This window comes from Leuciscus leuciscus (assembly GCF_965113295.1).
Source record: "Leuciscus leuciscus genome assembly, chromosome: 12".
NCBI classification, from domain to species: Eukaryota; Metazoa; Chordata; class Actinopteri; order Cypriniformes; family Leuciscidae; genus Leuciscus; species Leuciscus leuciscus.
The window spans coordinates 41757425-41783380 of record NC_138736.1 but is presented as its reverse complement, the minus strand read 5'-3'; the positions used below and the strand labels follow the sequence as shown (position 1 = coordinate 41783380).

The 25956-nt window shown below is 41.3% G+C and overlaps 1 protein-coding gene across 9 annotated transcripts in view; it reads left to right on the top strand.

Moving 5' to 3' along the window:
- The window catches only part of akap9 (A kinase (PRKA) anchor protein 9), a 138674-nt gene that overhangs the window by 77478 nt on the left and 35240 nt on the right, over positions 1–25956 (top strand). For 3 of the 9 annotated variants that reach the window (XM_082186415.1, XM_082186410.1, XM_082186411.1), the window contains 19 exons: positions 1581–1619; positions 3813–4045; positions 4896–5015; positions 6800–6988; positions 8188–8289; positions 9703–9846; positions 14050–14136; positions 16352–17212; positions 17552–17653; positions 18530–18598; positions 18703–18933; positions 19019–19063; positions 19148–19282; positions 20110–20568; positions 21400–21460; positions 21977–22080; positions 23168–23350; positions 24409–24570; positions 25756–25894. In XM_082186415.1, the coding sequence (XP_082042541.1) occupies positions 1581–1619; positions 3813–4045; positions 4896–5015; positions 6800–6988; positions 8188–8289; positions 9703–9846; positions 14050–14136; positions 16352–17212; positions 17552–17653; positions 18530–18598; positions 18703–18933; positions 19019–19063; positions 19148–19282; positions 20110–20568; positions 21400–21460; positions 21977–22080; positions 23168–23350; positions 24409–24570; positions 25756–25894 (3465 nt within the window). The remainder of the gene's footprint in view (positions 1–1580; positions 1620–3812; positions 4046–4895; positions 5016–6799; positions 6989–8187; positions 8290–9702; positions 9847–14049; positions 14137–16351; positions 17213–17551; positions 17654–18529; positions 18599–18702; positions 18934–19018; positions 19064–19147; positions 19283–20109; positions 20569–21399; positions 21461–21976; positions 22081–23167; positions 23351–24408; positions 24571–25755; positions 25895–25956) is intronic. The other 6 variants (XM_082186418.1, XM_082186413.1, XM_082186412.1 and 3 more) reach the window with 6 other exon arrangements.

The following is a 25956-nucleotide window of genomic DNA, read 5'->3' as shown; positions in this document are numbered from 1 at the left end:
TGTAGTGTTGTCAAAAGTACCGACTTCAGTACCAAGTCGATACTGGAATTTAAAAAATGTGAGGCTTTGAGCTCACTTGGTTATTTGTTACTGAAGTCGGTACTTTTGACAACACTACTGTGATGAACACTGAAGCTGAAGGGGTTGATGGGTAAATCAGAGTATGATTAACTCATGATTTATTTCTTTATAGGTTGTATCAGTATTCATTCTCAAGGCCTGTTCACACCGAACATGAATCTTCAGCATGACAAGATGCTAAATTACGCAATGCTAGCGGCGATCCGAACATTTGACAAAACCAAAAGAACAAAATAAAAATCAGTTTTAGTTATTTTAGTACATCCAGTTAAACTAAACACAATAAAAATGGAAAATGTTTCATTGGCAACTAGTTGAAATAAAATAAGTGGAAGTTTTTTACATTTTGATTAATTTATTATAATGTTTATTTAATTCCAAGTAACGAAATTTATAATAGTAAAAATAGATTTTGTATGTAGTTTAACTTGAAACTTTTTAAGTTTAAGTTTTTCATCTAATATTTATATTTTACTTTATTTCAGATTCATTTTAATTAACAAAAAAAACTTTGGTTACACTTTATTAGATGTCACTGTTACACTGTATTTATGAATTTAAGTACCGAGTAATATTAACTATGTGTACTTACTATATTATTAGGATTAGGGGTTGGTTGAGGGTTATTTGCTTGTAATTATGCATCATTTATAGTTTTACACTGTAAAATAGTGTTACCACAATTTTTAATAGTTTTAGTTTTAGCTAAACATACAACCCTGCAAAATGCGCTTTTCTTTGGCTCGCGAGAGTTTGCAGGTGCGCTCAGGTGCGCTCAGGCCTTCAGACGAGAGTTTGCAGGTGCGCTCAGGCCTTCAGACGAGAGTTTGCAGGTGCGCTCAGGTGCGCTCAGGCCTTCAGACGAGAGTTTGCAGGTGCGCTCAGGTGCGCTCAGGCCTTCAGACGAGAGTTTGCAGGTGCGCTCAGGCCTTCAGACGAGAGTTTGCAGGTGCGCTCAGGCCTTCAGACGAGAGTTTGCAGGTGCGCTCAGGTGCGCTCAGGCCTTCAGACGAGAGTTTGCAGGTGCGCTCAGGTGCGCTCAGGCCTTCAGACGAGAGTTTGCAGGTGCGCTCAGGTGCGCTCAGGCCTTCAGATGAGAGTTTGCAGGTGCGCTCAGGTGCGCTCAGGCCTTCAGACGAGAGTTTGCAGGTGCGCTCAGGTGCGCTCAGGCCTTCAGATGAGAGTTTGCAGGTGCGCTCAGGCCTTCAGATGAGAGTTTGCAGGTGCGCTCAGGTGCGCTCAGGCCTTCAGACGAGAGTTTGCAGGTGCGCTCAGGCCTTCAGATGAGAGTTTGCAGGTGCGCTCAGGCCTTCAGACGAGAGTTTGCAGGTGCGCTCAGGTGCGCTCAGGCCTTCAGACGAGAGTTTGCAGGTGCATGAAGTGCCAAACGCCCCCGAGACGCTTCTAACGATGCTGTCACGTCACGTCTTCATGTTTCTGCCCTCTTTCCTCCTGTATTTGCATGATGAACGTGTTGTTTTCACTCTCTCTTTCCTCAGGACTAGTTGAGGCTGCTCTTGACGCAGCACCTGAAGCAGGTGTGTGTGAGTGTGTGTGTGTGTGTGTGTTCACGAGCTGCATGGCCGGCACGTCTCTGATCGATACACCAGTCACTGGAGCTTTGCTTGCTTTGAGCTCCCGCTGATCGACTAACCGCTGATTGACTAACCGCTGCCTCGATGGCTTTAGCATCTCACACACTGTGTCTGCTGAAACACTAGCATGGTTTAACTGGCGCTAACAGGTGCTAACAGGTGTGTCTGGTGTGTCTCCTGATTGAACAGCCGTCTCCACAACACAACAACTTCAGGCGATTTCACCACAGGATTATGAATGGAATAGTAAAGTTCACCGGAAACGTTTAAAAAAAATAAATAATATATAATAATTATAATAAAACAAAATAAACAATAATATAATAATAATAACAATATATATGTACAATAAATATACACTGCCGTTCGAAAGTTTGGGATCGGTACGATTTTTTATATTTTTTAAAGAAGTCTCTTCTGCTCACCAAGGCTGCGATTATTTGATCAAAAATATTTAAAAAAACAGATATATTGTGAAATATTATTCTAATGTAAATCATCTGTTTTCTGTGTGAATATATAGTAAAGTGTAATTTATTCCTGTGATCAAAGCTGAATGTTCAGCATCATTACTCCAGTCTTCAGTGTCACATGATCCTTCAGAAATCACTCTAATATGATGATTTGATGCTCAAGAAACATTTATGAATGAAAGTGACAGTAAAGACATTTATAATGTTACAAAATATATTTCAAATTAATTAAATAGAACTTTCTATTCATCAAAGAATCCTGAGAACTGTTTCCAACACTGATAATAATCATAAATGTTTCTTGATCATCAAATCCTTATATTAGAGTGATTTGTGAAGGATCATGTGACACTGAAGACTGGAGTAATGATGCTGAACATTCAGCTTTGATCGCAGGAATAAATTACACTTCACTATATATTCACATAGAAAACAGATGATTTACATTAGAATAATATTTCACTGTTTTACTGTATTTTTGATCTAATAAAACGCAGCCTTGGAGAGCAGAAGAGACTCTTCCAGAAACATTAATAATCTTACCGATCTCAAACTTTTGAATGGCCGTGTGCTTTTATTTTCAATACCCTTTTTAACTTGATTAAACTCGATAAACTGTGAGTCTGTATTGGACTGATGGCTGTTCAATAAGGGACACGTTTCTTTTTCCTTTTCCTTTCTGTTTTGCATTTGCACTCTTATCCCCGTCCTCCTGCACTGTGGGTTCGTGCGGTGGGTGCTGACCGGATCATGTGATCATGGACCGTACGGGAATGGGAACGGTTGTGGGAAATGTCTTCTGTCCATGTGCCATATGCAGTAGGATGCAAAAGTGGAGAACCTCAGAGAACATTCACTAATAAAACATGTCTTCATATTTCATGCCAAAATCAAAAGAACAAAATATGAAACTATATTTTGCATAAAGAAAATCAAGTCGGTTTTGTTTGGTTTTAATTAAATTGATTGATTCTATTAAAATTATTATTTAGCAATTGAGAGTGTTATTTTAGTATTATTTTTATACCATCAAGTAGCTTCAACTTACAAAAAATTAGAAATGTTGCATTTGCACCTAACTATAATAATTTAGTTTAATTAATATTTTCTTCTAATATTATTTTTTTTTATAGTTTTAGTTTGTTTCAGTCAGCAATAACAACACTGCAAATTAAGCACATTTCCCCCCAAAAAACTATTTAATTAAAAATCTATTTTCTTCTGTTAAAAAAACGAACACATTTTCATGCCAATCGAGCAGTATTATTTAAGTATTATACCATCATGATATTTATGTATTTTATATATATATATATATATAGAAAATTTATTTTTTTATTTAACTCTTTCTTCTAATATTTAATTAGTTTGTTTCTTTTGATTTTGTTTAAATATGATCTGAACATGACGAGTTTTATGAGATTTACGGTTTATTTCGTAATAAAAGTGCTGCAGTTTAATGATCATAGTCCATCAAAACTACAGCTCAGTTTATAAACTCTCCAGAGCTTTGATGAAGAACTCTTAGAGGCATTAATGTTGTATGAATCTCTGAAGCTGCTCCATCCTTTTGTCATGGGTCGAGCCCTCCCGACCGCTCTCCTCACGTGTGTGTGTGTCCTCAGGTGTGTGTGTGTGCTCACGTGTGTGTGTGTGTCCTCAGACCTGCTGGAGGAGACGGAGAAGCTGATGCTGGAGAAGGTGGAGGTGCAGCGGCAGGCGCAGAAGGAGAGTGTGGAGTTGCAGCTGCAGGTGAAGCACCTGGAGGCGGAGCTTGAGGAGCAGGTGATGCGAGTGCAGGAGCTCCAGGACACGAGCCGGTCCGAGCGAGACGACCTCCGTCAGCAGATCCAGGCCTTGGAGAAACAGCTGGAGAACAACCGCAGGTTCATGGACGTGAGTTTCCTCATCATGTCTCTTCCACGTTCATTAAACGTTTGAACCCAACACTGAAGCGACTTTTTTATAACTCATCCGTTTAAATTATATTAAGCTTTAAAGTTCTGCATAATTAAGGGCGTGGCCACTTGAGTGACAGGTGGATTGCCGCTGATGTCACTACTAGCCGTTTGTCTGCTGTCTGTTAGCGTCACGTCACCTCAGCTAATCCGCCTCATTGGCCCTGTCCCAAATGGCACCCTAAGCACTCATGGTCTTCCTACGAGTCCACACTTTCGTGACGTAACGCCACTTTGACTGTTGGGAAGAAGTCTGCTTCTGAGCTCGCATCAGTGCGCATCGAGGGCACATATCGACCGCAACGGGGGCGCTAGCGAACACCCTTCTGAAACCTAAAATGACAAATGGGACACCCTACGGTCTCATGGACTTACTGGACATGCTCATGCGCCATTGTAAGTCCACAAGACGGAAAGTGCATATGAATCCCATTTTCGTTTATCTGGGAGTGACGCTGCCAAGATGGCGACGGCCGGCTCCGCCCACTTTGGGCTTAAAGTCACAGCCTACGACGTAGCTACGGCGGGAGTTCGACGCAGAAGTATAAATTGGGCTTTAGTTTTAGTAAGTTTAGTACTAAGAGCCACACCCACCTTTTACATCATCACCACGGACCAATGGGAGTTCAGAGGTGTTTACCAGCCAGAACTTTTTCGTGAAGTTCGCTTTGGCAAGCTGTTTCAATCTCCCGAAACTGATTTTGAAATGACACACCAGTTCACCCTTAAGAGTGTTACATCATCCGAATGGCTCAAGTGTGACGTGTTTCTGTCCTTGTGTTTATCAGGAACAGGCCGCGGACAGGGAACACGAGCGCGACGTCTTTCAGCAGGAGATTCACAGCCTGGAGCAGCAGCTGAAGAACCCGCCCAAAACTGGAACCGGAAGTGACCGCAGGGACCGAGAGGTACGACACCTGATCGCTCGCCCCGAAGCCTCCAGCTAGTTTCACTCACGCCTTTAGTCCTCAGACAATGAGCTTGTGTTCTCTCTGCTGGACTGATATCAGCTCAAACACACACACAACACCTCACAAAACAGCAGAACAACTTGAAAAAACACCAGGAATACAGATCAGCCTTAATAAATAGTCAGTTTATAGTCCTAAAATGACATTCGTAACCAATTGTATTCCCGTAATATGACATATTTCTGTGTTTTAGGACTCATTACTGCAGAAATAAGTATTTTTTAACATCCGGTTCCATCATCCTGAATCAATGGGTGTTTTATAATGGGTTAATTGCCATATACAGTTGTAATCAAAATTATTCAACCCCCATTGCAAATCAGGTTTATTGGCAACATTTACAGTCTTTCTTCTGTTTGTAATGAACAAATCAAACAAAAGTAACTGAAATGGCTCAACACTGCAAATGTTTCAAGTGGTTTCCCCAAATGCAACTTCTAATGACTTCTGCAGTCTCAAAATTATTCAACCCCTTCATGGCAAGCATCTTTAGCACTGAGTAAAACACCCTTCTGCTGTTATGAGCCGATGCAAACGAGATGTAGAGCCTGACCGCAGCGTTTCTGAGGAGTCTGAGCCCGTTCCTCATGAGCAATGGCCTCCAGGTCAGGAATATTCTTGGTTTTGCAACCGTCGCCTTCAAATCCCACCAGAGATTTTCTATGGGGTTCAAGTCAGGTGACTGTGACTGTCTTCTTGGACCATTCTTTTGATTTAGCCATATTTCTAACATGCAGTCAAACGTATCACTCAACAAACCTCACCAGTTCAGAGGTTTCATGTGTTCTAGCTCAAGCACACCTGGTGCAGCTAATGAAGCCCTTGATTAGTGAGACGAGGCAGATCTGTGCTGTTGTGAGGGATTCTGTTCAGGGGGTTGAATAATTTTGAGACTGCAGAAGTCATTAGAAGTTGCATTTTCAGTTGAATTTGGGGAAACCACCTGAAACATTTGTTGTGTTGAGCTATTTCAATTACTTTTGTTTGATTTGTTCATTGCAAACAGCTGAAAGTCTACAGTTTACCCATAAACCTGATTTGCAATGTGGGTTGAATCAATAAAATTGTATATACAGTATATATATATATATAATATCATGAGTTTAAAAATGCTTCCAAATAAGCTGGCAGTAAATAAACACACATTCAGTCCTTAATGTAAAGAGATGTTTCACAGCTTCAGCATGTGCAGAAATAAAGACACATTAAAGGGATAGTTCACCCAAAAATAGTTTTAGTAATAGTCATAATTTAGTTATAACTCCATATTTAAGACTTTATCTACTAAAATAACCAGCTTCCGACAGATGGCCGTATACATTGATTTACAGTGGAAGAGTAACCCTTGACCTGACGCACAACGTAATGATGAACGCGGAAGCGCAGAGAATCGAGCAAAACAAAACACTGGTCATGAATTAGAGTCTAACGTGGGCTAATTTTCATTTTTGGGTGAACTATCCCTTTAAGTGATTTGCAGTCAGTTGCCAGGCAGCGACACACTCATCTGACGTCATATGGCTGCTCTGTCCTCCCTCTCTCTCTCTCTCTCTCTCCTCATTCCTCCATCTCTCTCTCTCTCTCTCCCTCTCTCTCTCTCTCTCTCTCCCTCTCTCTCTCTCCTCATTCCTCCATCTCTCTCTCTCTCCCTCTCTCTCTCTCTCCCTCATCCCCCTCTCCCTCTCTCTCTCCTCATCCCTCCCTCCCTCTCTCTCTCTCAGGTGCAGGAGTTGACCCGTGCGCTGCAGGAGAAGTCTGACTGCTGCAGTGAGCTGCTGTTGAGCTCTGAGCAGCTGCAGAGAGATGTGTGTGAGAGAGACGAGGAGATCGAGACGCTCGGCGCGCGCGTGAGAGAGCTGGAGCACACACTCATGCACAGGGTCAGTGTGTGTTTCTCCTCCGGTTCTGCTGTTAGCCGCCAGTCTTACTCCACTGGGATGCTGTGTGTGTGTGTGTGTGTGAGGAGTGCGTGACAAATGGGTGTCTGAACGCTGAACGTGTGTGTGAGGAGAGCATGCTGAACGTGTGTGTCCTTGCTGTGCATTAATGTGGTGTGTGTGTGTGTGTGAATGCAGTGGTTTAGCGTCACGTCTCTGCTTTAAGGCTCATGTTCTGTCTCTATGTGTGTGTGTTGTTGGGCTTGTATGTCAGCGAGATCGGACGACCTGTTTGTGTGTTTAATTTGACTGTGACTATATGTGCAGAAGGGATGGGTCTAGCTGTGGTTAGTGTGTTTATCTAGATGTTATTCTTATATGCGTGTGTGTGAGCGTCTGGTTACTGTAACACGCTGAAGCACCGCATACACGCCACACATGCTAAAGCCACGATCTGGAGAATGTGTTGTTTTCCACATCCCTGTTTATGTGACCTTGAGTTCTACAAAGGAAATAAATAAATATTATTTAGTCTTAAAAAATAAACTTTTTGATTTTGAATAGTGATTTTTTTTATTACTTATTTTGAATGAATAAATAATAATATTATTATTTTGTCATGTAACTATTATTTAACATTGATTAATAATGTTGTTATTTTTGTTTTTGTTGTAGTAGTTGTGATTATTATTTGCCATTCAACATTATTATTATTAGATAATTAAATAATAATAATAATAATAGTTAGAAGTTTATGTAGATGTATTTTTGGAATATTGATATTGTTGTGATTTTTATTATTTTACTACTAATTATTGTTTTATTTGTTATTTTGTCATTGTTTTTAATTTATTTAAATTTATTTGATTAATCTTATTATTTATACAAATAAATAAATAACAATTGTTGTTATTTTTGTTGTTTTGATTATTATTATTTTGCCATTAAACTTTATCATTATTAAATAAATAATCATAATCTTCTACTACTACAAATTTTTATTTTTTATCATTATTATTATGTCTGTCAGTAATCTGCAAAAGTAAACATTTTCAAAATAGTGCATGGTTCACCTGGACGACTAATTAGTCTGTATAATTACACATCAGACGCGAGGGAGGATAAAAGTTTCTAAACGAACTAGTCAACCTCTCTAGTCTGCTGTACATGTGCGAGTGTGTGTTTATGTGCTCTGTGTGTGTGTGTGTGTGTGTGTGTGTGTGTGTACGCAGGTGGAGGAGGCTCAGCATGTGTCCATGGCGGGCCGAGGAGACGTCACTCTCGAGGCTCAGCTCCAGACCGAGAGAGAGGCTCTGGACAGGAAGGAGAAAGAGGTACTTCCTGTCACATGACCCTCTCACTGACCACTGACAGAACACTATTGCCTCGTGTCACATGACCCTCTCACTGACAGAACACCATTGCCTCGTGTCACATGACCCTCTCACTGACAGAACACCATTACCTCCTGTCACATGACCCTCTCTCACTGACAGAACACCATTACCTCGTGTCACATGACCCTCTCACTGACAGAACACCATTACCTCGTGTCACATGACCCTCTCACTGACAGAACACCATTACCTCGTGTCACATGACCCTCTCACTGACAGAACACCATTACCTCCTGTCACATGACCCTCTCTCACTGACAGAACACCATTACCTCGTGTCACATGACCCTCTCACTGACAGAACACCATTACTTCCTGTCACATGACCCTCTCACTGACAGAACACCATTGCCTCGTGTGTATCGAGGTGCAGTTTGTAGTATGAAGCGCTCCTCACTTTCACATCCGTTACAGAGCTGTAAACCTTGAACACAACCATCCAGCTCTGACGGGAATAACATCTCAAAATTGAATGCAGAGTTTATAAAAAACATTTTTAAATCTATTTTTGTATGAGAAAGCGTCACTACTGTTGTAAGTCATCTTCATTTCTCCTGCGCTTTATACCGAACACATCGTCTGAAAGCAGCTTCACAGTTATAAGCAGAATCAGTAATGCTAACTTCATCACATATGAGACAAACTCAGATTATAGTCATTACTCAGTCGATTGGTCAGTTCTGAAACCGCTGAATCTGCATCTGTGTTGTTTATACTGTAACACTGAGCCGTCCTGTATTCACTCATGCTAATGTTACCCAGCTAACCTCTGCTCATCTGCAAAAACTTTTGTTGTGGAGACTTTTATCATTTTAATAATTGATTTAATAATCAATTAATAATTGATTTTTCCTCTGTGACAGCGAGTGTCATGACACATTGAGCTTGCTTTGAAACTATTTTCAAAAAATTGCTTGTAAATTTTGCATTAATTACAAAAGACAGCAAATAACGCATTGAATTAAACATACAATTTTGAAGTTAATAAAAAGTCACAACTTTTGACAATCTCACTGTAACTCACTCACTTCAGTGTGTCATCATGAAAGGGAAGTTGTGTCTTTTATTCTCTATTGTGTCGAATATCTGAGTAAAACTGCTTCTGGAACAAGAACAAATGTGGGCGGGGCTTGATTTTGATTCGATGGTTGTGGTTTGCTATTGGCTGATCTCGTGTGAGTGACAGGTTGCCCCGCCCACATCATCACAGAAGAGAAGAGATGCTGCAAGAGGAACTTATTCTGATTCAAGATGATTAACACAATAATGTGCAGTGATAAATCATTTATAATGAACACTGCAAATAAGAATCGTGCGCGTGTGTGTGTGTGTGTGTGTGTGTGTGTGCAGATAGTGAACCTGGAGGAGCAGCTGGAGCAGTTTCGTGAGGATCTGGAGAATAAGAGCGAAGAGGTGAATCAGCTCAACATGCAGCTGGAGATCCAGAGGAAGGAGATCAGCAGCCATCAGCAGAACCAGACCCGCCTCACACAGGTCAGACTCACACACACACACACACACACACACACACACACACACACACTGACCATCAGCAGAACCAGACCCGCCTCACACAGGTCAGACTCACACACACACACACACACACACACTGACCATCAGCAGAACCAGACCCGCCTCACACAGGTCAGACACACACACACACACACACACACACACTGACCATCAGCAGAACCAGACCCGCCTCACACAGGTCAGACTCACACACACACACACACACACACACTGACCATCAGCAGAACCAGACCCGCCTCACACAGGTCAGACTCACACACACACACACACACACACACTGACCATCAGCAGAACCAGACCCGCCTCACACAGGTCAGACACACACACACACACACACACACACACACACTGACCATCAGCAGAACCAGACCCGCCTCACACAGGTCAGACACACACACACACACACACTGACCATCAGCAGAACCAGACCCGCCTCACACAGGTCAGACACACACACACACACACACACACACTGACCATCAGCAGAACCAGACCCGCCTCACACAGGTCAGACACACACACACACACACACACACACACACACACACTGACCATCAGCAGAACCAGACCCGCCTCACACAGGTCAGACACACACACACACACACACACACTGACCATCAGCAGAACCAGACCCGCCTCACACAGGTCAGACACACACACACACACACACACACACACACTGACCATCAGCAGAACCAGACCCGCCTCACACAGGTCAGACACACACACACACACACACACACACACACACACACTGACCATCAGCAGAACCAGACCCGCCTCACACAGGTCAGACACACACACACACACACACACACACACACACTGACCATCAGCAGAACCAGACCCGCCTCACACAGGTCAGACACACACACACACACACACACACACACACACTGACCATCAGCAGAACCAGACCCGCCTCACACAGGTCAGACACACACACACACACACACACACACACACACACACACACACACACACACACACACTGACCATCAGCAGAACCAGACCCACCTCACACAGGTCAGACACACACACACACACACACACACACACACACACACACACTGACCATCAGCTGAACCAGACCCGCCTCACACAGGTCAGACACACACACACACACACACACACACACACACACACTGACCATCAGCTGAACCAGACCCGCCTCACACAGGTCAGACACACACACACACACACACACACACACACACACACACACACACACACTGACCATCAGCACTACCAGACCCGCCTCACACAGGTCAGACACACACACACACACACACACACCCTGACCATCAGCAGAACCAGACCCGCCTCACACAGGTCAGACACACACACACACACACACACTGACCATCAGCAGAACCAGACCCGCCTCACACAGGTCAGACACACACACACACACACACACACCCTGACCATCAGCAGAACCAGACCCGCCTCTCACAGGTCAGACACACACACACACACACACACACAGACTGACCATCAGCAGAACCAGACCCGCCTCACACAGGTCAGACACACACACTGACCATCAGCAGAACCAGACCCGCCTCACACAGGTCAGACACACACACACACACACACACACACAACACATTGACCATCAGCAGAACCAGACCCGCCTCACACAGGTCAGACACACACACACACACACACACACCCTGACCATCAGCAGAACCAGACCCGCCTCACACAGGTCAGACACACACACACACACACACTGACCATCAGCAGAACCAGACCCGCCTCACACAGGTCAGACACACACACACACACACACACACCCTGACCATCAGCAGAACCAGACCCGCCTCTCACAGGTCAGACACACACACACACACACACACACACACACACTGACCATCAGCAGAACCAGACCCGCCTCACACAGGTCAGACACACACACACACACACACACACACACACATTGACCATCAGCAGAACCAGACCCGCCTCACACAGGTCAGACACACACACACACACACACACACCCTGACCATCAGCAGAACCAGACCCGCCTCACACAGGTCAGACACACACACACACACACACACACACACTGACCATCAGCAGAACCAGACCCGCCTCACACAGGTCAGACACACACACACACACACACACACCCTGACCATCAGCAGAACCAGACCCGCCTCTCACAGGTCAGACACACACACACACACACACACACACACACACTGACCATCAGCAGAACCAGACCCGCCTCTCACAGGTCAGACACACACACACACACACACACACACACACACACAGACTGACCATCAGCAGAACCAGACCCGCCTCACACAGGTCAGACACACACACTGACCATCAGCAGAACCAGACCCGCCTCACACAGGTCAGACACACACACACACACACACACACACACACACATTGACCATCAGCACTACCAGACCCGCCTCACACAGGTCAGACACACACACACACACACACACACACCCTGACCATCAGCAGAACCAGACCCGCCTCACACAGGTCAGACACACACACACACACACACACTGACCATCAGCAGAACCAGACCCGCCTCACACAGGTCAGACACACACACACACACACACACACCCTGACCATCAGCAGAACCAGACCCGCCTCACACAGGTCAGACACACACACACACACACACACACACACACACACAGACTGACCATCAGCAGAACCAGACCCGCCTCACACAGGTCAGACACACACACTGACCATCAGCAGAACCAGACCCGCCTCACACAGGTCAGACACACACACACACACACACACACACACACATTGACCATCAGCAGAACCAGACCCGCCTCACACAGGTCAGACACACACACACACACACACACACCAGCGCTCTCATCCTTCACACTCTTACATAAGAGGCTGTTTTCACACTTCCAGTTCATTTTCAGAGTTTGCTTCTGCCCACACGAGTCTCGTTTCACATTGTGTTCTCTGTGTGTGTGTGTGTGTGTGTGTGTGTGTGTGTGTGTGTGTGTGTGTGTGTGTGTGTGTGTGTGTGTGTTTGCGTGACTATCATTGTAAGTGTTGTCCACTTCACTTTATACTCATGCTTCTGTTTGGTTTTACTACAAACCTGAGCGCACACACAGAGAATTACATCTGATATACATTACCAGAAATGTGTGTGCAGCAAATTCTCAGTTCTGATAGTCAGCGTGTGTGTGTGTGTGTATGTGTGTGTGTGTCTGTGTGTGTTTCATCCTCATCAGACCAGACCAGGTCAATCCATACAAGGCTGGTTTAACCCTATAAAGACCGTATCTAAGGCCTGTAAATGATGAAGTCGTTGCTGTCGCAAAAGAGATCAGACTCTTTATATCCAGTAAAGTGTGTCAGTGTAACTGTCTGTCCTCCAGCTCGAGCTTCACGAGTCTCTCTGTGCCACATCTGAGAGGATTTATCAAGGAAATGTGAGAAGAACTTTGATAGTGTTAGTAATATTTCAGCTGGACTGAAGCATGTTTACTTGATTATCATCATCATTTATTATAAAAATCATAAGTATCAAATATAATAATCAGGTTTATTTGTTCATCTGTCAATCATTGTGTTGCATTGCATTACAGATCATAAAACTGAGTATTGAAATATCATCTTACTAAGACAATATTGGCAGATATTTATATTTATATGTGTTTTATGAGATTATCTGCTGTTCTGCTATAAAGATCTCAATGATTTACATCAGACTTTCATATAAACATCAGCATCTGCAGAATGAAACATTTACCTCCAATTTTACTCTCGTAATATGAAATTTCAGACAGAAACAGAATATCCAAGCAGAAGAAATATGGGAAATGACTTGATGACTTGGACAGTGAAAAGTGTGTGTGTGTGTGTGTATGATCTCATTTACAGGGATGAAAAATAAGAGTTCACAGAAAGACTTTATTATAAAGAATGTTCCTGTATAATCAAGCGCACTGAGGAATCATTCACAATGAGACGCGGAACATGAGTTAAGATCCTGATTTCATGTTTAACTTTAATAGTGATTTGGGTGTAAAACAGGAGATGTGACATCATCTCAGCCCTGTCGTCAGCTAGCTGCCCTAAATCGTCCTCCCAGCAGACAAACGTGTCCTAAATTCAGAGTCATGTGACGATGTTTAACTCTTGAAGGTCTTGGAGGAGAAGGACAGGCAGATTATCGTCCTTAACGAGCAGGTCGTTAAACGTCAGCACACGGACACAGAGCCTGAGGAAGAGGTAAAGACGCGTATACATATGTGTGCCGCCAGTGTGTGTCCTACACATATGCATATAGCAGCGCTCGTCAGACCCGTGTGTGTGTGTGTGTTTCTCTCGGTTTGGTGCCGCCTGCTGTCTTTTGCCATCTTGTGTTGCATAAACTCACTTTACTTTGCATCTTATTAGTAACAGTGACACAAATGGCGAAACACATCAGCTTGTGTTTAAAGAGTGCAAACATTTCAGAGCAAATTTACTGTGTGATAAAACATCATGATTGCGTTCTTTAAACTGTGTGTAATCTGCATTCATTCACATTGAATTGAAGGGAAACGCCTCAGATCCTCTGGATTCATTCATTTCTTCATCGATTTCTGTTTTTTTTTTTTATGTGTTGCTGTGGTTTGGGTTGTTTTCTTTTGTCCTGCAGTGTTTTATATTAATTCCTCTCACACCTTCTTCAGATTGTTCACCCAAAAAGGAAAACCCATATTTTGTCTGTGGATCATAACATGAGATGTTTAGCAGAATGTTCACGCTGCTCTTTTCCGTACAGTGGAAGTAAATGGGGGCCAACACTGTCAAGCTCTAACCTTCTGTCTAAATGACATCAAAGTACCATAATATTATTATAAATATAGTCCATGTGTCTCGTGTTGCTATATTTCAGGTCTTCTGAAGTCATATTATAGCTTTGTCTCAGATCTCCAGGTCACCGTATGGAAAAGAGTAGCCGGTTTATTCTCTAATATGTCTTCTTTATTCTCCCTGAAGAAGTCTTACAGGTTAAGATGACAAAATTGGCATATTTGGATGAAATATTCCTTTAGGAATTTCTTGTAAATTATATATTCGAGTCAAAGGGCGTTTCATGTCTAAATTAAAATGCCTCAAATTCTTCAATCTCTCAGCCTTTTGTGGCGAGAGAACGACGGTTACACACACCCAGTCAGACAGGTCAGGTGACCTGCTTAACCATGTGACGCACAAATATCACTATTTTAAAGGAATGTATCTTCAAAAATGAACATTTTGTCATCATTTACTCACCCTTGTGTTGTTCCAACCCTGTATTTCATTTTGTCCATGAAACACTGAGTTTTCAGACCGAATGTCATCATGTGATGAAAGTGGGTTGTGATTTATACTGTCGAACACCTTAATAACTCATACGACGACCTCTGAAGTCATGTGATCGATTAACCAGTTATTCAGATTAATGGAATGTGAGCTTTTATGATGGTGCGTTTAATTAGTGGTGCACTGAAATTGTATTATTTTTTTTTTATTATTTTAACAATAAACCTCTATTGTGCAGCACTTTGCTAAAAAATTAAAGGAATTGTTATATTTTCATTTGATTTACATTTTTTAAATATTAATTAAATTGTTAATGTTTTTGTGGCTAGAAAAGTTAAAACTGACAGCACAAAGTTTCTGAAAAAATAAAACATTTCATAGGACCATATTATATAAAAAATGATTCAATTGTAAAAATATTATTAATTACATTTTTGATTATTAAAATGTAATTAAACCATTAAAATTGAATCTATAATTTTTTTTATGGAAACCGTTTAATATACGGGGGGAAAAATCATATAATTCAAATAAAAAAATAAAGATTTCATATCATATGGCCCTAAAAAGTTAAGTTATTTTTAAATATATATTTTTTATTTTATTATTTTTTATTTTTTATTTTAATGAATAGTTGTTAAATTGTACGTTTTAATTAGACATGCTTTTTGATTACGACCATTTAATTAAACCATTAAAATAGACTAATAAAACATAAAATGTAATAGAGAGAAATTAAAATGGAGAAAAAATAAAACTGAATTTGTGAAAAATGCATAGGGCCCTATTACAGTTGTACATCAGCTGAAACTATAACTGTTTTAATTTATTGGTAAAACTTTACAATAAGATTCCATTTGTTAAGATCTACAATAGTTAACATGAACGAACAAACCTTACTAAACTTTAATTTCGGTTCCTGTGATTTGGGAAAAAAAAATTATTTCAATGCATCACTACATTTTATTGTTGCTTTTTGGTTTTCCTTTCGGATCATGGCAGTGAAAATCACCCCCCACTTTACCTGTTGAGCAGACATATCTCATTTAGGAAATAACACTTGGTTGGAATGTTTGTGTGAAGGCTTGGTTTGAGAGCCATTGAGATGAACCCCGAGCCGAGCTGATGTGTGTGTGTGTGTGTGTGTCTGCAGACGTTGGAGCAGAAAGAGGAGGTTCTCCTTGATCTGGAGGTGCAGGTCGAGCGCTTGCGTAGCGAACAGGAGCGACTGAAGAGGAACCGCGAGGAGGAGGTGGAGCAGCTCAACGCCGTCATCGAGAAACTCCAGCAGGAGCTGACGCACATCGAGCGCAAGGACCAGCCCAGAGACGAGAGCCACGAGATGAAGCAGAAGATGGACGAGGTCGCGACCGAGCTCGACACGCTGAAAGCCGAACACGGCTCGCTTCGTAGCCAATACGAGCGGCTGCGCGAGGAGACGCTAGTGGAGCTGGAGGAGGCGCTGAGGGAGAAGACGGCGGCGTTCGTGGTGGTTCAGGCGCAGGTTCAGGCGCTGGAGGAGAGTGCTGGGTCACGGGTGAGGAGTTTGAGCCGGCGAGTGGAGGAGCTCGAGGCGTCAATGGAGGAGAAGGACTCGGAGCTGCGCGCTAGCAAGCTAAACGTGGAACTAGCGCAAACGGACGCCGACACTCTCCACGCTAGAGTCGCTCAGCTTGAAGACAAACTCAGGGAGAAAGTGGCCGCCGTTCTGGTCAGTCAAGCTCAGCTAGGAGCCGTACAGACGCAAACCAAAGATCTGAGAGGCGATGCCCCCGCTGGAGAAATGAGGAAAGGCCTGAGGGCGTCGACACACGGGCCCATCCTGCTGACGGAGAAGCTGAAGGAGCTGGAGGAGGGCTTGAGTGCCATGCAGAAGGACCAGGAGCTGCAGAAACAGATGCTGAGCAGCTCCGAGGACGAGGTGATGGAGTACGAGAGGAGGTTAGCCGTGATGATGGACATACTGAACCAGATGAGAACCAAACCGACCTATCACAGGCCGCTGATCGCTGAGGTGCGTCATTCACCTTCAACATCTCTCACATCATCACAGTTTATTCACTATAGTTTAGAAAATGGTAATAAATATGAGCAGAACTCAGTTGATATTTGACTGGTTTTGTCCGTCCTTCTGTTAGACTGTCTCACACATGAATTATGTTGAATATCTGTCAGCTGTTAAATTTAACTACACAATTAGATAATACCAGTTTAGCTCAACCAATCACCAAGCAATGCTTCATTTTGTTAAGAATTAAGAATATCACGATTTCGGTTTTATTGCGATTAGTTGTGCAGCTCTACTAATAACACTAGTGTTTGACGTCACCTCATGAGAGTCTGTCACACACAGGAGTCAGAGCTGCTGCAGGAGGTCAAAGGTCAAGCTGCGTCCACTAAAGAGGAGCTGACCTGCTACAGAGAACTGAGCCACAAGCTTCAGGAGGAGATCGAGGTACAAACGCCAACTCCTGCCAGAAATGATTCTCCCACTGTTATTATCTCATGATATTAGGTCTTGTTTTCTAAAAGAGTGATCAAAATGAAAAAAGAACAAATATCTGCCAATGGGGTCAGAAAAATAAACCTAATTCAAAGGGAGAGCAAGATTATTTTTCTGTTTTAAAGGGATAGTTCACCCAAAAATTTAAATTAGCCCATGATTTACTCATCCTAGGTGTATATGACATTCTTCTTTCAGACGAACACAGAGTTATATTAATAAGCACCCTGACGCTTCAGAGCTTTATAATGGCAGTGAATGGATGTTTCTGTTTTGAAGTCCATTAAAGTGAATCATAAATGTGATAAAAGTGCATTTATCCATGATATGATGAACAGATGCACTTTTATGGACTTCAAAACAGAAACAGTCATTCACTGCCATTATAAAGAAGAATGTCATATACACTAGGATGACTTGAGGGTGAATAAATCATGGGATAATTTTCATTTTTGGGTGAACTATCCCTTTAAGCATAAACTCGCTTCATTTTGACCAGTTTACATTTTCTGTTTACAAGTTTGAGTGGTTTTGTTGTGTTTTTGTAATTTTTATTAGTTTTTAAAATGAACATTTTTACTTTCAAACTTTCTAGTTTGTATTCATTTTTATTAAAAAAGTTATTTTATACTTCAAGTTGGGCTAATCAGGATTTAGAAGTATCAGAAATATTCGTTTATGGTTTTATTTTAGTTAATAATAGTAATAACGCTGGAGTGCAGCACCTGCCGCTCTGAAGAAATGATGATGATGTGACCCTTTAAAACAGATGAAATGTGCATTTGAACACTGATGTTTGGTTTTAATGGTGTGCTGTGTCTTCATCAGATGAAGGAGAGCACGATCACACAGCTCCAGACGGCTCTCAGCCAGGTAGAGCCAAACACGCCCGTTTTAGTTCAGTTATTTACTTATATTTTTCTCTTGTTTCTTACAGTGAATATAGCTGTAGCAAACAAACGCTAGGGCACATTACATCACTTCCTGTTTGTCACCTGCAGGTCCAAGCGGCCTCACATGACGAAGACGTCGCCAAGACGGCGAAACTTCTCCAGGAGCTGCAGGAGGTCAAAAGTGAAGCGTCCGCCACACAAAAAGAGCTGCAGGAGGTCAAAGGTCAAGCGTCCACCACACAACAGGAGCTGCATGAGGTCAAAGGTCAAGCGTCGGCCACACAACAGGAGCTGCAGGGCTGCAGGGATCAGAGTGTTCGGCTGCAGGAGCTGCTCCAGGTATCCAGCGTTTTCCCTGTTTTCAGACGGATCTCGGCTCATTTGTGAATTTTTGGCTCATTATTCCTGTTGTTTCTTTGTGAAGGAGAGAGAAATGAGCATCGCTCTACTGAAGGATCAGCTCCACAGGGTGAGACTCTCTCCAGCTGCACACGGCCTGATGGGACGTCATCCAGGCTCTTCCACCTTTAACCTTTGATTGGTTTCTCTGCAGGCCTCACGAGAGGGAGATCGGTCCACAGAAGAGCTGCTACAGGAGCTGCAGGAGGTCAAAGGTCAAGCGGCCGCCACTAAAGAGGAGCTGAGCAGCTTCAGGGAGAGAAGCCTCAAACTGCAGGAAGAGATCGAGGTACTCAAAACCTCTGATGATCGAACCTCCAGAGCCTCATGTTATCGTGATAGAATGGAAATTTAAATGATCCACATGTGAAACGTTAATCTGATGTTTCACACACAAAAAAACCCATTTAACACTTTTTAAAAAAGGTTCAGGAAACACTTAATTTTGTTAAATTTATACTTAGAAATGTAAGATCACAGTTTGAAAATCTCTCATCGACATTAATGGAATGTTTTTATTTTTAAATTGTTTCTTTATTTTAATTTTACATTTTAGCGTTTTAATAAAAAAAAAATTTTGATGTTTTTTTTCTTTTATGTGCTTTATTTTAATCGTTTTTTTTTTTTCATCTTGTTTTATTTTGATAAATTATTTAATAGGACATTTTCCTGATTTAATACATTCTTAGAAAGTGTTTTATTTTGATTTTCTATTTTTGTTTATTTTATTTTATTTTAATTTATGTTTATGATTTAATCAATTTTAGCAAGTATTTTATTTAGATTTTTTAATCATTTACTTATTTTAATTCTACATTCTTAATATTTTAAAAAAAGTAATTAAGTGTTTTATTTCCCTTTTTAAATTTAATTGTAATATTTAAAATTTATTTATTTTTATTTAATTTTAATTTTACATTCGTACGATTACATTTTTTAGTTAGTGTTTTATTTAGATTTTTCATTTTTAAATTATTTATTCATTTTAATTTTACTAAATTATGCCAGATTTTCTTTTACACAGAACTAAAGGCTAAAACCTGAACTTACCTCAAACTTTACTCCAGATCTTTCATAGAAATAACAGATAAGTCAAGCTCTTGGTGTCTCTCTCAGGTCAGAGACGTGTCCATTGCTGAGCTGAGGGTCAAAGTTCAGGAGCTGCAGACGGTTTTGGCCAAATCCAGCGAGGAACCACCACAACATCCACAGTCTCAGCCTAAAAAGAAAAACGGAGATAACAGAGAGCATCATGGGATAAACAAAAGTGCTGACGCATGTAAAGACAAGCCCTCCCTTCCTCACCGAACCTCCACGGACCAATCAGAGAGCTCGTCTCAGTCCCGCGTGCACGTGAGTGCGCAGACCGACCCGTGCAGAGCCGAGGACGTTCAGGAGATGATCTCGGGGTTCTCGGAGAAGATCGTGCAGATGCAGGAGCTCCACGCGGCCGAGATCATGGACATGGAGGCCCGGCACATCTCCGAGAGCGAGAGCTTGAAGAGGGAGAACCAGCAGCTGGAGGTCGAGAGCCGAGCGCTGAGAGACGCCATCCACAAGCTCTCAGCCACAGAGGTCACACACACACACACACACACACACACACACACACACACACACACACACACACACACCTTCATATGTGACCCTGGACCGCAAAACCAGTCACATGGGTCAATTTTCTGAAATTGAGATTTATACATCACATGAAAGCTGAATAAATAAGTTTGTTAGGATAGACAATATTTGGCCGAAAATCTGGAATCTGAAAATCTGGAATCTGAGAGTGCAAAAAATCGAAACATTGAGAAAATCTCCATTTGTGTTCACGATTGTGCAGCATTCACTCACAAAAATAAACGTTTCATATATTTATGGTAGGAAATTTACAAATATCTTCATGGAACATGATCTTTACTTTAATATCCTAATGATTTTTGGCATAAAAGAAAAATCTATAATTTTGACCCATACTTTATATTGTTGGCTATTGCCACAGATACACCCGTGCGACTCGAGACTGGTGACGTGATCCAGGGTCACATTTATTAAAGTGCCATTTTAAAAGTTCCTAATGTAGTTTTGGCGTCTCGTACCACAGGGTCACATGCATCCAAGGTCAAACATCACATTAGTTTTCTCATAATCATCAGCTGTTTCTCTCAGTCTCTGAACCGCTTTGACCCAGTCTCTCTAAACCCGCCTCTGTGAGAGATGCTCTGCTTCTGCTCTGATCAAAATAGTGATCTTACTCATTTTAAATAACACTGATGAATCATTCACAATAAAACATACATTTTTAAGGGGGAAAAGAAATTAGTTTTTAAACTTCACCTGTAAATTAGAGTAAATGTCTGCATCTGTTGTGGATAGTTTGTAATATCAGATGATTATTTGTGTGTCCAGGGTCCGTCGATGAGGTCAGACCGTCCCGCCGCCTCCCCGAGTAAAGACGGATACGCCAGCGGTGAGATGCTCATGTCATGCTCCGGGTTATTCACTCTTACCAGCAAAAGTGTGGAATAATTTAATGTTTCTGGAAGAGTCTCTTCTGCTCTCCAAGGCTGCGTTTATTACATCAGAAATACAGTAAAAACAGTGAAATATTATTATAATGTAAATCATCTGTTCTCTATGTGAATATATAGTAAAGTGTAATTTATTCCTGTGATCAAAGCTGAATGTTCAGCATCATTACTCCAGTCTTCAGTGTCACATGATCCTTCACAAATCATTCTAATATGATGATTTGATGATCAAGAAACATTTATGATTATTATCAGTGTTGGAAACAGTTCTCAGTTGAATAGAAAGTTCAAAAGAACAGCATTTATTGGAAATATAATCTTTTGTAACATTTTAAATGTCTTTACTGTCTCTTTCTGATCAGTTGAATGTGTCCTTGCTGAATAGAAGTATAACGTTCATTAATTTTGTCATAATTAATTTCTTAAATGTGTGTGTGTGTGTGTGTGTGTCACAGACAGCAGCTCAGACTGGAGCCAGCGCACCGGCTTCGATCACCCTCTCCTACAGGAGAACAGAAGCACACCTGAGGGCGCGGACCTCCTGCCAGACCGGATCAAGGTGAGCTCTCCCAGAACTGTGTATGATATGGGTCTGACGCGAGTAAGAGTCCTGGAAAACCCTTGAAAACAGCTGTATATATGAAGAGGTCCTGAAAAGTGCTTTACTTATTTAAATACAATATATACATGAAATAGAGATTTATTTTTTCGCAAAAAACAAACATAATCTTTTCACGCTATGTCAACGCTGCTGCCCGTCTGATGAACACCCTATCCTCCCGTACGCCAACGTATAGTCAGGGTTCACACGGGTCCTAGAAATCCATGAAAGTTTGTGAATCAAAAAAATATATATAATAATAATAATAATAATAAAAAATTAAGGCCCTGGAAAGTTCTTGAAAGTTCAGATACAAAGTGCCTGAATTTATTTTGTGAAAAAATTCCATATTATTCCCTCCGGTCCGCTAATGTGTTATTCCGCCAACACTTCGTGGCCTCTGCGCACTAGCTAGCTTGATTTACGTTAGTTACTTATTTACGCGCATTTATGCGTTTCCCGCGTGAGGTACTTTGTGTTGTACGTTGCCATGGCGTTCACTCATGCAAAACTGTAACAATGTATCTTACAACACGATGTAACCTTGCTCTCGCTTGAAGCGTTTCCCACATTAAGTCCTTGAGTTTGAGGGTACTGGACCTGGAAAGTCCTTGAAAGCTCCTTGAATTTGAAGTTAACCGAGGTGTGGGAACCCTGTAAAATATTATTTATTGAACAATAATAGCCATTATAAACTCTGTATTTAATATATTCTTAAATATGTGGTAAGTTGTACACCTTGTATCTGTAATTTGAGTTAAAAAAAATCACTGCCATTATAAAGCTTGGAAGAGCCAAGACATTTATTAATATAACTCTGATTGTGTTCGTCTGAGAGAAGAGTGTCATATACACCTAGGATGAGTTGAGGGAGAGTAAATCATGGGCTAATTTTCATCTTTGGGTGAACTATCCCTTTAAAAAAATAAAGATATTGTTTAAAAACAGTGCGATCTCTGATTGTAGTCCTTGGAAACCAAAAAAGCAGTGCTTTAAAAGTCCTCAATAGCCCTTCAGTAAGTGTGTGACCCCTGACCTCTCCCAGAGTCTGCTGCGCGAGGTCCATCAGGAGGGCATGCAGGTCCTGTCGCTCTCCGAGCTGCCGATGTGTGAAGCGGATCGACCCACAACTCATCAAACTCAGGCCTGGAGCCGAGAGAGAGACGCCCTCATACACACCGTCGACTCGCTCAAGCTCCTCATCAGCAAACTGCAGACGCACACACAGGTGAACACACACACACACACACACACACACACACACACACCACAGCATCATTCCCAGAGCGCTTCATCTGCACTGGAGACTAGGCTTGGGGATCGCTTCAGTCTGAGCCATTCTTATCGATTCCTAATTTCTATTCCAATAAGGTAAAAGAAAAACTTAGATATTGTTCACATTTAGTCTTATTGCAAAACATCATGAGCAGAAATCAACAGCCTATCAGCTAGCCGAACTAATGTAAACTTCAAGCATTATTAAACACAAGTAAACACTCAGGAATTAAAAAAAGAACAAATAAAAAATGAGCAGTCACAACAAATAGATGCAAATAAACAGTGTTTTAAGATTGTCAGGTTCAGAAACTGTGATAAGTGTCAAATAACAGCGCTTTATTAATAAAATATATTACAAATATAGTAACAAAAGTTATTCAGCCAAGAACGAGTGAATTTTCATTTGATTAGTGTTATCATAGAGATGGCAGCAGGAATATTAGAGTTATTATAGAGACACAGCAGGAATATTAGAGTTATTATAGAGACACAGCAGGAATATTAGAGTTATTATAGAGACACAGCAGGAATATTAGAGTTATTATAGAGACACAGCAGGAATATTAGAGTTATTATAGAGACACAGCAGGAATATTAGTGTTATTATAGAGACACAGCAGGAATATTAGAGTTATTATAGAGACAGCAGGAATATTAGAGTTATTATAGAGGGAATATTAGAGTTATTATAGAGGGAATATTAGGCTGCTGTCACTTTAAGAGCTGCACTGATCCAATATACTGATACACACACGCCTGAGAACAGCACGAGTCACTCGCTTGAATGATTTAAAGTCACACTGAAATGCTCACAAAGGAATCGACGAGAGGAATCGAAATTTTTTTTTTATGACAAGTTTCCGATTCCAGAATTGGAATTGATTTTCGCTTCCCACCCCTAGTGGAGCATCTGCATCTTAAAGTGACCCATGTTTTGTTTAGTATCATGCCTGAGCTCTTGTGCTGGTTCAGATGTTGAAGTGTGTGTGTGTGTGTGTGTGTGTGCAGGTCGACGGCGACTGGCGAGCGGAGCTGCTGTCGGCCGTTCAGCAGGTGTTTGTTCACGAGCGTGACGTGCTGAAGAGTGTGTTATACTCTCACCTGGAGCGACTGGACACCGCTGATGCTGTCGTTCATCTCAACCAGCTGGAGAGAGCGCTAGCTGAGCAGGTTAGCATACGCCATCGCCACTCATCTGATCACATGATGCCTGTGTCTAGGACTGACATGCGCTGGGTTTCTTTGAGGGTCTCTGATTTATATACTGCATTCATCACTTACTCACTTACTCTTGTGTGTTACTGTATGTTGATAGAGCAAGAGTTGTTATTAATAATGGTTATTATGGTTAACTAAAACTAAAACCATTAAAAAAAATGATTTAAAATATATACAGGTATATAAATAAATAAATAAATTTACGAGTAAAATCTCTCCCTCTCTCTCTCTCTCTCTCTCTCTCTCTCTCTCTCTCTCTCTCTCTCTCTCTATATATATATATATAAATATATTGTAACACTATATATATTGATGATATATTATAACATATATTATATGTAAATAATACATTTTATATTTATATTATAATTATATTTTATACTTATATATCGATCTATATAAACCATAAAATATATATATATATATATATATATTTTTTATTATTATTATTATTATTACATATAATATATGTAAAATATAATTATAATATATATCTTAAGATTAATGTTCTGATAATTATAATTTTTATTTTGGCTTGTTGCCAAGGCTAAAACACCTAAAATTAAAATTAATAAAAACTATATAGACACATAAAAAACACAACAAAATGACACATTTTAACCAAAATAAAAAAGAAATATATATAAACATTTAAACTAATTCAGAATATTCATAAGCACTATAACAGTATATTAATGATACTAAAATAACTCTAGTTATTTCGTCTGTTGTTTTAGATTCGTGCCCAACTAGTTTTAAAGTTTTACTGCACTTTATTTGCAGCTGTGTTTGGCATTTTCAATGTCCTGTCGTGCCAAGTTGAAATGTTTGATGAAGTGTTTTAAATTGTATGGATTGTTTGCCATGTAAATAGTCCAAATACTCATCAATAAACAAACAAACAAACATCTGTGTTTAGTGCTTGTGCTCGGATCACACTGAGATGCTGATCAGGTATAAAAACTTTATTTCTAGAGCACTTTCAAAAACCACAATGGGTACCAAAGTGCTGTTCATAAAAATAACAACACATTATTAAAAGCTAAGGAAATAAATACGTTTTAACTCCCTCTGAAATGACCCTGGAGGAGGAGATGTTTTAACCTGTTGTTGTGTGATGTTGTGTGTTGTGCGCAGGACGCCCGGCACAGCGAGGGCATGTGTGTGTTGAGCTCGGCGGACAGAAGCAGCCTGCGCTCAGAGATCCATCAGCTCAGAGATCAGCTTCACACACTCACATCTGCACACACACAGCGCCACCATGTGGACACTGCCGGTACGACACACACTGACTGTGTGCATTACACAGCTCATGAGGCTCATTCTGACTCGCTTGTG